The sequence below is a fragment of the Coloeus monedula genome (genome assembly GCF_965178545.1).
Source record: "Coloeus monedula genome assembly, chromosome: 6".
In the NCBI taxonomy this organism is placed as follows: domain Eukaryota; kingdom Metazoa; phylum Chordata; class Aves; order Passeriformes; family Corvidae; genus Coloeus; species Coloeus monedula.
Genome location: NC_138786.1, coordinates 39318105 through 39330756, shown reverse-complemented (window position 1 = coordinate 39330756; position 12652 = coordinate 39318105). Strand labels below are relative to the sequence as shown.

General features: G+C 39.7%; 1 protein-coding gene across 1 annotated transcript in view; it reads right to left on the bottom strand.

The window, feature by feature from the left end:
* The window catches only part of PRORP (protein only RNase P catalytic subunit), a 41518-nt gene that overhangs the window by 20736 nt on the left and 8130 nt on the right, over positions 1-12652 (bottom strand). Inside the window, exon 5 of the mRNA XM_082283925.1 lies at positions 3041-3148. Coding sequence (XP_082140051.1) covers positions 3041-3148 — 108 coding nt within the window. The remainder of the gene's footprint in view (positions 1-3040; positions 3149-12652) is intronic.

Genomic DNA, 12652 nt, shown 5'->3' with positions numbered 1-12652 from the left:
AGACCAGAATGCATTTAAATTACCATGTTTTTGTCACATAAATCTTAAGCCTTCTCCTGTGTTTAACAACACCCTTTATTTTGCCATTCTCTAAATCACATAAGGGACGTGCTCCAAAGAAACTAATAATTTGCAAATAGTAACACTTAAGAGCGTGTTAGAAACAGAGCAACAATCTCATTTTCTCTTTCAACCATGCTGCATACTAACTACACACTCTAACAAAATAAATTTTATAAAACAATATCCTGTCTGGGTCTAACAGCTGTAGTAATGAACCCCTGAAAAGAACACAGACTCACCCATACCTGGAGACTCAAAATAATTTCACTTCTTGACAAGTAAAATAATTTACCTTTTGACAGGCTGGACAGCTTTATACAGGTCCTCAGAAACACTGCTCATTTACTACCTCTTTAGTCAAGCAGAAGTAGTCACAGCATACCTCTCTTCAAAATGGGACTGTCATGCTACCAAAGTCAGACAGCTTGACCTCACTAGCTTTCACTCTTGGCTTTTTCCATCCTTTGTGCTCTGCCTGTCACTTCTCTCACATTATTTCTCCTCTCCATCTTCTCAGTTCGGCACTGTGTTTCCCTACATAAACTGAAGAACTTAACAAGGCAGGCTGTAAATGCCCCATATGTGCCACTCCACATTTTCCATTTGGCTGTCAAAGGCAGGAGGATAGGAGCCTCCAGAAGAGGATGTTTTGTAGCAGAGTCAGCCCTCAAAGACAAGACTACAGCATTCAGGGAGGTCAGCATTCACAGATGGGGGACTACTTGGCAGCAACACCCATAACCAGAAAAGCAACACGTGACCAGATTACTGTGGCCTTCCCTTCCCTCCTCTGAAAGAAGTTTGGAGACAGAAGAAATGATTGCTCTGCTTTGTGGGTTTCTTTCTGTTTTTAGCAGTCTTGAAAAAACATTCAGAAAACAAGAATACATGCTTCTTGTCAGAAGTATCCAAAATAAGAACAAAGACATAGTCCTTTTTTGACACGTTACAACACAGAAGTTCAGAGTCATGAAGAAATTAAACAGGATCCACTAGCATCCAGCATGATCTCGCATTTAAACAATGTTTCCACTTGGAAAAATCTATAAACTCGATGGTTATTACTGTAATTGTGTACAAAGACATCTAGCATTAATTGAGAGGAACAATGCAGAAAAAAGTCTTTAGTAGTCCATGTGTCTAGAAGATTATTTCTTTTGGGAAATGAAGGAGCTATTTTGTTGCTTAGAGTGCAAATATACACTTCCCATGCCAACACAGGTACTATTCAGCCAGTGAGTATCTACAGGTCTACAGCAGAAATAACAGGCATCTCCAGTCTCTCATGTAATGACTCCATACTCCCAAAAATAGGATCTAGGAAACAGGAGCAGCAAAAGACTGGCTGGTAGAAGACCCAGTGATTAACATTTTTTGTGCATTACAAAATGTAATAATAATAAACAGCAACATAGCTCATAGGACAAGTAAATTCTAGCTAAGAGAACCTTCTGGAGATAAGCTGGGGTGAGCCCAAGTTACTGTTCTGTTGTGTAGGAAGGAAAGGCAGGTCTTCCCAAAAATCCCCTAATCAGTAAACAGCTGGGATTCAAAAGAACTTTGACATGTACCTAAAAGGAACAACCTAAGTGAAAGTTCATGCCTCCACAGAGTCCTTCTGGAGCTCTTTGGCACCAGGGATCCCAATGTCCTTCCATTACAGCATACGCTAAGGAGAAACTCAAAGGCAATTTATGCTGTTCAGCATGCTAATACCACCTAGTAACATTTCTGATCAGAAATCAGGAGTAATGATCTGTCAAAACCAGGCTGGCTCTTAGCTCCATCGCCTCCAGTTTCTACAAACCACACAGAACTCTGTTTAGAGTTCCCACAGAGGGACAGGCACACAGCTGTCCTGAGGAAGGACATTCCTTTCTCTTCCTCATCTTTGGCAGCACAGATCTGTCTTTCTAGATCCTAAAACAATGTGATCCTATGTTCTGCCTGAAATCCTTCTCAGATCATCAAAACTTCTTCCCTGATCCTACCCAAATAACTCGTGAACTTTTTTTCTATTTTTGTACTAAGTAAAGTAGCCTCTTTGTGAGACAGTATCTCACTGCCACTCAGAAACATCTTTTAGGGAGGTTTATGTAACCTCCCTAGCTCACTTCTATCTACATATATGAGAGTATACACTACTTCCTAACAATAGCTTTTAGGTAATTCTTAGAACAAAAATGCATTTCTTGTAATTACTACAAGTGAATTTCTTCTTTTATTATCAAGCTCATTTATAAATTCAATTTAATTTCAAGAGTGTGAAAATTTAAATTCTGGCTTTGGAATACATGTGAGCAGCTCTTTTGCTACTCTTAATTTAAAGTAAATATTTGATTGACAAAAAACTCCAAATAACCTTAAGCCAATTCTTAGTGAAATGCTACATGTGAGTATCAAGAATTCTCAAACATAGGTATTGACAAAAGAGCAGGATTTTTCTCCTACGGATCATCAAACAGAAAGAATTGAAGCCAGTTTGAGCTGCCCTTGTCAAACAGGACTCAAGTCTCAAGGCAATAGGAAGTGAAATAATGTTTAAATGTATACAGGATGCGGTCTGAACTAAGTAAGGGGTTATCTTAATGACAGCTTTTACCAGCATAACTATATTAGACTAAATTTTCTACACAGATTTACCCTGTTCCCCCAAATCCCTATTACTATGAAAACTTACACAATCACACAGTGTTTGTGTAATAATGTTATTATTGAGACCTTAGCTGTTACTATAAACATTGAATACATGATGAAATGTATGACATTTTACAGCTAATACAGGCAAATATATAAGAAGAAGCATCTCCCCACTAATAATTTTTAATTTGTGAAACTTAGGTAACTCTTTGAACTTCACTGTGACATGCTACAAAGTATTTGCTCATTTTCTCTAGAGGATAACTAATAATGAGGCACTCACTGTTTTACAATCAGTATACACAAAACACTTAATGAATATTTAACCAGCACTTACATTTTCACACTGCATCTTTCTGGATTTTATGTGGGAAACATTGAGTCCATCAATAACAATATCAAATGGAAGTCGATTTTCCACAAATGTTTGAAAGGCCTCAAATTCCTGAAATAAATAAATAAATAAACACAGGGGAGTAATACATCGAGCTTAACAGAAAGAAATTCCATTCTGTTTTTATTAAAAAAGGAAACAAAGCCCAAATGTCTCACTTTACCTTTGCTGGCTACACTTCACATCATTACTTGCTTATTTCCTAAAACAACCACACCAGAAAAACCCACCCCATCTTTTAAACCATAAGTCCTACACTGGATACATTCGATAAAATCATTACAACCAAAAATTACATTACAACTGAAAACCAAAACTTTGCAGTCATCCAGATTTTCAGAATTACAATCTGAACTGTACACTTTATATAAAGATACGTGCTATAGTCATTGTCACACAGCATCTGCTAAACAAAGCAACTTTACAAACCAGTAGACACTTTCACTACTACTAGCTCTTAACATATCCAAATGTAAAATAGTCATCATACTTAGGTTCTATGGAAGAATTATGAAATCTCTGAATGCCATTCAGTATTTAAATAAACATTCATTTAGAAAGACAGTACTCCATTTGTGAGAAACACGTGGTTTTAAGGCTAAAACAATGAACTTTCTTACTAGGTCAGAAATGTAATGCACTGATTGAGCAGAACAGCAGCATCCATCCAGTTTTTCCATCAGAAGGAAACCACAACTGCTTTAGGTTTGAGAGTCCATAAGAGGAGAACAGACTACAAAGCTATAATAAAATCTTCAGGAATTTCTCCCTTGATTTTTGAGGAAAGATTTAGTAGTTTTTTTGCAGACACTTGCATAAGATTTCTACTTTTTGCTTTTGACTGTTCTTAATAAGCACAAGAACTTTGCACTATCTGGATGGGCAATGACCTAGTTGCATAAATTACCTTTCTAGTAAGAAATAAGATTTATTTATCACTGACAGAGCTTTCAAAGTCCAGGCTATAAATTAACTTTCACTCAAAGGAACTCAAAACAATTAATATTTCATGCCTTCTGCAAAGGATTCAAGAAGTACTCTTCTAATCTTGCCTTCTTCCACGCAGCAATATGGCAACATATGTCTACATAAAAAACACTGCCTCAGCACCCAAAAACACATACAGCATATACAATTCTTCCTTGGAGAAAAAAAGAAAGAAAGAATTCATTTTTCCAGAAACTACAATGCTGTCAGGCAGTAACAAACGATCACCAACTTCAAATTTAGTTGGAATGCTTATGACAAATTATACTAGGAAAAGGGTTACTTGTATTAAGAGCACAAACCAAGCAAGATAAGATGCCTCACTCAGCTGTTAAAATTTCAGGAATAATTTCCAGGTGAACAGAGGTGTACCAGTCAAAGCACAGTGATAAGAATACAGACAACACAGGGCTCAGCCTAGCACCTAGGAATCAATCACCTTTTATGTGATCTTTCATTTCTCCATTGCTTAAATAAATGTTACTATTGATATAAAAAGCTGGCCAAGGAAATTGTCACCTAAAACAAAAATGAATTGTTGGTACTTGTGAAGTATTTTCCCTAGCCCCGTGCCCTAATCTCAACATATTTTCTACAGATGAATAAAAATTCTCATTGCCATCTGACAGGGACACCAAGACACAGAAGGAAGTCACTAGGAAAGGCAGTGGCAGGGATGGCAGGTAGAAACAAGTGCAAAGCCAAACAACATGGATTCCTGACTTCTGGGCGTACGCCATCCACGGACCTCCGCATGGTTCCAAATCTGGCGAGTCATCACTGCAATACTGGATGGCTGTCTGAAATGTGGGAGAGGTGAAAAGAAGCAAAATACACACAGCCCAAGTGAAGGTAAGACAGAAAAGCTCTGAGACAAAGATGAGTGAAAATAGAGAAGACAAAACAAAGTGGAAGCAGGTGAAACATGTGGTAAATACTCCAAGAGAGCATTATTTTCTCAATGCCAACAAATGGCAATATTATTTGCAGTAACATAGTTACAGTCAAGCAGACATTTTTTAGAAGCAAGCTGTACAAGTAACCTTGTCTTTACAGGCTCAGTTCAATACAAAACAAGCACTTTGCAGAGAATTTTTCAAGCTTTATTTTATTTCAAGGAACAATAGTTATAGAGCAGTTCCTGAAAAGGTGGTTTTCCCTGATGGGCAGAGTAGACTGTTTTGTTCAGGGAATACTACAGCATGAGTTGGGGAAGCAGCAGAGGGGTTCAGTGGGTCTGCACTCTGCCCACTCTTTGCTTGGATCCCTCTCCTCTGCCAGAAGGGCAGATGGTGCAAGGCTGTCAGAAGGGTCCTGCTGAGAGGCACCAGGATAGGCTCAGCGCTCCTCAGAAAGCCATCTCCTGGCTCTCTGGGATTTTCTTCTGGAGCTGGGGAGATGCTGCAGCTTTTTCAGTGTCATTCCTTTGGCCACTCCACCTTTCCCCACCATTTCCTCCTGCCCATATCTCCTAACATTCTCAACAGATGCCTGACAGACAGTATGCCCTGCCAGCCTCCCAGATCAGCTTAATTGTTGTGCATCTTTATGAGTAAACTGCGCAAAACAGGGAGAGAAGGTTTGCTGGTGGCAAGGAGACTTATCCATGCCGGGAGATGAGGAGTTAATAGCAAAGTGCAGAAGACAAATGGCCAACTTTAATTCATGTCACCAAACACAGAAGACTCCAATAAAAAGCCTCAGACAGACTAAAAAAATCCCAAGGGACAGTTCATTTTCTCCTCACCACCCATATTTCCCCAGCAACACACGAGAGTGTGTTCTCTCCTTTTCCAGAAAAAAAATACATTAAGAATGACAGAGAAGGTCTCCTCCCATGAGAGACAGTTTTTGAGCTGCCATATTTCTCATCCTGTCTGGACACAGGGAAGAAAAAAGGGCAAACCCTGGAAATAAGCAGCAGGCTACCTCATCCAGAAATAATACAAACACCCAAAGACTTACACTGTAGGAGTGTACTGGGTCTGGCTGAGCTGGAGTTAATGTTCCCCATAGCAGCCCTCACGGTGCTGTGTGATGCACTGGTAGCTAGAAAGGTGTTGCTAACACACCAGTGTTTTGGCTACTGCTAAGCAGTGCTCCTACATTAAGGCTGTGTCTCCAACATTCCCCTTCACCAGTAGGCTGGTGGTGGACAAAATCTTGGGAGGGGACATAACCAAGACAGCTGACTCAACCTGACCAAAGGGATATCCCATCCATATGACACCTCCTCAGAACAACATCTAAGAGAAAGAAGGGGGCAAGGTGAGGGCATTTGTTATTATGACCTTTGTTTTCTGGAGCAACTGCTATGCATAGTGATGCTCTACTTCCCAGGGAGTGGCTGGACATCACCTGCCAATGGGAAGTAGAGAATAAATATTTTATTTTTCTTTGCTTCTGCATGCAGCCTTTGCTTTTCCTTTAATAAACCGTCTCTATCCTGATTCACAAAGGTTTTTCCATCTCATTTTCTCCCCCTACTGGCCTTGTCCTGTTGAGAGGAGTGATAGAGCAGCTTGGTGGTCAGCTGGTGTCCATCCAAGACCAACCCACCACAAAGAGAGAAAGGAGACAATTCAAAGGATGTTGATCTTTTAAAGACTGGGATTTGTCTGGATTTTATGCAGATCTTATTTCAGCCACAGTGGTAAACAGATGATTCATCCACAGTTCCCTAAAGATATCTCCCCCATTAGCTAACTGTTAGAAGAAATTAAAGGCTTTCTTTCTAAGCAGTAAATGAAGTAGAGCACAGCTGCAGTTAGGGTACAACTAATCAAGAGAATCCAAACATGATGGCCATCAATGCAGTACAAGGATGACGTGAAGGTTACAGAATCACAGAATATGCTGAGCTGAAAGGGACCCACAAGGATCATTGAGTCCAACTCTTGGCCCTGCACAGGACCATCCCCAAGAGCCAGGTTGGTTTAGGCAAAAAAAGCGCAAGCTATTCACAAAGGCTTACTCTTCCAAATGGAGACTGCAACATGATCTACACGTAGCCCTGCGTATGCCACAGGAGCATTTACATGGAAACATCCTGCTCAACAAGACAAAGGGCACTTCTGATTAACTCCTTCAATAAGCCAACAAGTAGCAAATCACACCTCTCTCTTTCTCCCTGCCCCCCCTCCCCCCCCATCCTCCAGGTAAGAGCGCCAAAACAAACACAGCAAATCTTACACTAATTTTTAACTTGTTCTGACTGGGTTCATCTCACAAAGTTTTTAAGGAAAAATCCATTTTCCCAGCCTCAAAAACATGACTCAAACTGAAGGAACTAAACTAAAACCACATTTTGTATTGCTTATTGACGTGACCCTCTTAAGGCTCCGGTCATGCAGAGAAGTACTGCAATACAGCAGGGCTGTTACCTCACTGCACAACTTCCCCCCACACACACGCACAGCACAGCACAGTGCTCACAGTGGCCCCAGTGATATCCTGTTTCACACCACGAACAAAAGAAAAGGGAATTTTAAAAAACCCACCTGATTTCATTCATTGCCTTACTGGGAAAACAGAGGAAGGCCAACTACACAACCTTTAAAAATGATTCACTGCACCTTCTATTAAAAAAATCTTTTCTTCACAAACGGATACACACTGACTAAATCAATTTGAGAGAAAAAGCCAGCTATAACCAAACCCATGATGGAATTTACATTGATGTAAAGAATTTAAGAGTTTTAAAATAATTTATTGTTTAATCATTAGGGTGTGGGTGGCTCAAGTCCATTCATATCTTGGCAAAAGCACAAACGAGTTGCATTTTTTTTGTATTTCACACCAGCTGGATGGCTCATGCACTATTTCACCATCATTTTATACTGGTATGTACTGGTGCTGCCCCAGAAAAGGGTGTTTCTACCTTCTCCCTTTCCTCAGCCATTCATTCCTGGCTTTGTTCCCTCACCTACCTATGCACACATGTTAGCACATGGAGAAAGACTCAAGTGGATGAACTGAGCCCATACAACAGTTTTAGTCTGCACCAGTCTCCCTGTTGAGGTTACAACACAGAGGATTGTCCTGGCATGAAAATGCAGCCAGAATACGGAATGAGATTGGTAACAGCTGAGACTACTGGGATCGCCTTTTCCCATAGGTAGCCCTGACTATGCTGACTAAGTTATGAAACTACAACATTCTATGAAATGTAACTCCCAGCGTGGAATACTACAGAAAAGCAAGAGAGGTTGGTTTTATAAAAAGAACTATAGGAATTATTGTTTGAAAAAGCAAGCAAGAAAAAAAAGACTAGTTTTGCTATCTTAAATAATTCATTTAAAGGGTGCTTTCTTAAGTAAGTGTACCCTCAGACTTCAAAAGTCTAGTTTGCACAGTGAAAAGTATTTGAAATAGCAGTAGTAATAAATATGAAAATAGTAATTTTTGGTAAGACAATACTATTTCTGTAAATACATCTATAGCTTTATAGAACAGAAATATATGTTTTTCTTCTCATACTAGTGCACATACAGATTACAAGCTTCAAAACCACAACAAAAATGAGGGAAGGAATTCATTACTAGCATTTACAGACACTATGTTAAACATGATAACATAAATAAATATTTCAAAACAAAGAAAATATAGCTAAACAAGCATGTCCCTTGGCAAGTGCAATGAGAGTAATCCACATGAGTATTTTGAAATAATTTTAATGTCTGTAACAGTTCTAAGTGTTAAGAATAAAAAAAACTACACTAAAACCTATTCAAATCACTGCAGAAAAGGCTGTTTGTCACTTCCTCTAAACAATAAAGTTTTTACTCACTTCAGGAATGGTGGAGAGATACTAGTTGAATTAAAAAATGGAAAACTACAATATTCAACATGTGTTTTTTCAAGAAGAAGTCACAATAGTTTAAGCTTTGTACAACAGAGGCAGTGCTTCTCCTCTTGTTAAATGACAATATCCTCAAGTGCAAGGAAAGAGCAAATTCTAATTAACCAAATATTATACTGCACTTAATTATAATTTAACTATCCCTATTACCAAACAGGGTGTATTCCAGTATCACAAGAGCAGCTTTCAGAGAAGTGAAAACATTCAATTTTTAACAGTTTCATAAAATACAATGTTATGGGGGTTGCTTTGTTTTCAGCAGTGTTTCCTGATATCAGAAGAAAAACACAGGAATGAATACTAAGTGTGAGAAATAAAATTCAGCTGTCAAACTGAAATCCAGCCAGTTCTTTTTTTTAAGGTGCCTTGGTGGAGCACTCTTAAATCTAGTTGCTATGCCTGAAGGGTTTGAAAACTTCCCCTACAGTTTCAAAGCTTGGAAATCCCCTCCAAACCCTTCTAAACAGGAAGGCTTTTCTCGGTATTATGTATGGTATCCCTAGGTAGCCTGGATTGCACACAATTTGTTTGGCCTGTTACATGCATCTCTGAGTTTACAAATAATCCCAGAGTCAGGAACTCCTGTGGCTGTAGCCTTCAGAGGCACGGTCATGAACAGGAAGGTGCTTGCAGGCACCCTGGCTGCGATGTGTGCCGTGCTGGCCGTGCACAGCCTCTGTCCGCAGCGGGCACGGCTGGCACAGGACTCAGCTAACCCACATGAGAATACTGCAGAGGAGGTAAATGGCACACGTATCCTGGGCTGTGGCACATACTGTGCACACAGTATCAGCTGTTTGCTTGGAAGCGCTTTTCTCCTCATAGCCCCTGATCTTCCAAGGAGACACAGCAGCCTAAGTGAATTAACTAGCCTTCCTGAGCTCAAGCAAAGAAGCCGTGACATCCAAGATGGACAGCCATAATCACCCAGGCATCTCAGGGCAAGTAAGAGTAGCTCACCTTGCAAACAGCTAAAGTGCAGGCAATTTAGCTGACTTTGACCACAAGTTGAGAGTCAACGAAGCAGGTAGAAAAATGAGAAGATCACAGTGGAAGTTGAGAGTGAAGGCATCACCAGGTGGGGTTAGAGCAGAATGTGTCAGACAGAGGCTTCTTAAACATTAGTACATAGAGGCTTTGGAAGTAATTAATTACTCCATTCAGAACAGGACTGACATGTACCCAAAGCCCCCTTTGGGTCACTTAGCCTTTGGAGCAAATCATGGAGTTGGAAGGAGAACCAAAGCTTTACAGAAAAAAAAAAAAAGTATCAATCTAAAAGGTAAGAGTTAGAACTTTATCTTCAAGGTTCCTTGGAAAAAATACCGCCTCATTCAGCTGCAAAAAGAACACTGAGATGAATGGGCTACTTCCTCTTTGTCCTCCCCTTATGTTCTAGAAGAATATGTAAAATCCCTGCTTAGTCCAGATCTAGTGTGGAAACTCACATCCCATCCACAAGCCCATCTCTTCCTGCCTTCTTGACAGCACATAAACGTCTCCAATGAGCTTCCTTCCCACTGCACAACAGTCCTTTCAGGCTTATCAGAGGTATGTAGGAGCACAAAGGGAATGAAATTACAGCATTTGCGTAAACACCCAGGAGCAGCTGCGACATGAAAGTCATCACAGCTAAAGTTGATTCTGCATCTCAGCACACCAATTATAGCCTCCCAGGCTCAATGGCATAGCTCCCAATTAAATGCAGCCAGAGTAAACAAGCATCTGACTGAAAATATCACATAGAAATTTGGTATGAAAGGTGACAGTTTTATTGTAACTGTTTTCTTTCTATGGCAGCCTGCAAGGTTACAGCTCACTGTATGAGATCATCATATGACAGCCTGACAGACCTTCCAGAAGCTATGCATAAGGATCTGAATTGCTGCCTACTTTTCCTTACACAGATTTCCTTATCACAGATAATCATAGTTCATGCAAGCCATCTTTTTAACATATTTGTAAACAGTGTTCACTACCATTCTGATGTACAAACCCATGTTGTTTGATTTTCTTTCCTAAAACTAATTACAAAAAAGGTTTCTTTTTTTTTAATCACAGCACAACAAACCACTTTTGGGGGATCCTCAATAAACCAAGTCTTTGTTCCTAATTTTCTACTCTGATCACATTTATTCTTAAGTGACGGAAATAAAATAAAGCAATGATGCTGTTGCAAAAGTAAGACAAAAGACTGTTCCTCAGTGAAGAAAAAAAGACCAAATGCATTACACATTCAATTTGAAACTGTTGGAAAAAAAATACTGAGCTCAAAATAAACTGTTTCCCTGATTAATCATTTCATTGCAAGAAATACAGATGCACTAAAGAAAACTAGTTAGGAGAGAAGAAGGAATACAAAGCTAAAGTTTCCTACTTGAATTATGGCTACTACAAAAAAAGTGACTGACTGGAAAATGAAACCCCCCCCCCCAGCCTTCTCAGATATGTTTGCTTACATCCTTATTTCAGCCTCATCACCTAGTTCCCCTCTGGAAGCCCCTGGCTGCAGAAGAAGTCACACAGTCTGACATACCTAAAATGGGCAGTGTATTTTCATCACCACATGTCTGCTTTCACAGCACAAGGGCAATTAAAAAGTCCCAAATTTATTTCTGGAAACATCTGATACATCATGACACTGTTTTGCCACTACCCCCACATCCATGCTCAAAATTCACTGAGGAAGCAGGCTTTAAGCTGTACAAACAACAGTAAACTCACCAAGTTCATCTCCATTCAGGGACTGCCTGCTGATATAGAACTGGAACAAGATGAGTTTGAAACTAGTAAGTAGGTGGCCCCAGAGTGATAACTGATGGAATTTCAGCTATCACACAAACTAACAGAATCTACTGACATCAAAATTTAATATAGTGTATTGAGTCTTTGTTTCATTAGATTGTATTCATTTACTCAATCAGGTTCTCACACAGGGGGAACGTAATTTCTACTACTGTTCAGTTTGTGTGTGAAGGTCCTGTTACCCAGAACTCCCTTCCTAAATCTCCCCACCTTCAACTGGTACTGCCAATCTAGCCCTGCCTACTTGACACATTTGAAATTTTCAAGATATACAGCATTCGATAAAACACAGCCTTTTGTTTATTTTATGATATTATAGAACACCAGTACCTATTAAATACTTAAAATTACTGCTACATTTTAAAGGATAATTTTTTTCTCCTACCTATACAATTCACAGCTAGATCAGATCAAAAGTCCTGAACCAAAAATAGAATCTGTGTGGAAATTAGATGTTTGCACAATAGGCTGCACATATTACAAACACCCCAAGATTAATTATTTAAAGTTTCTGTAACTGATAAGCATGTTTAATGTCTGTGCCTGCAGAAAGCCTGAAGAATTAAACCTGGTTTCCTCTTCTATATTTTCAAAGCTGGTGAAGAACTGAGGTGCCAGCTGCAACAAATCCCAAATCAACTCAAAGATAAAGCAAACCTGCCCTGAGATGTGGTGTGGGCTCCATCTAGTGGGGCTCAGCTTTGTTCCATATCACTACCACCAAATCTGTTATCTCCACACAAAATGTGTCAGAAATAGAATCACAGAATCATTAAGGTTGGAAAAAACCTCCAAAATCATCGAGTCCAACTGATCACCTCCTTGTCAACTAGGCCATAGCACTCAGTGCACCATCCAGTCATTTCCTGAACACCTCCAGGGACGGCGACTCTACCACCTCC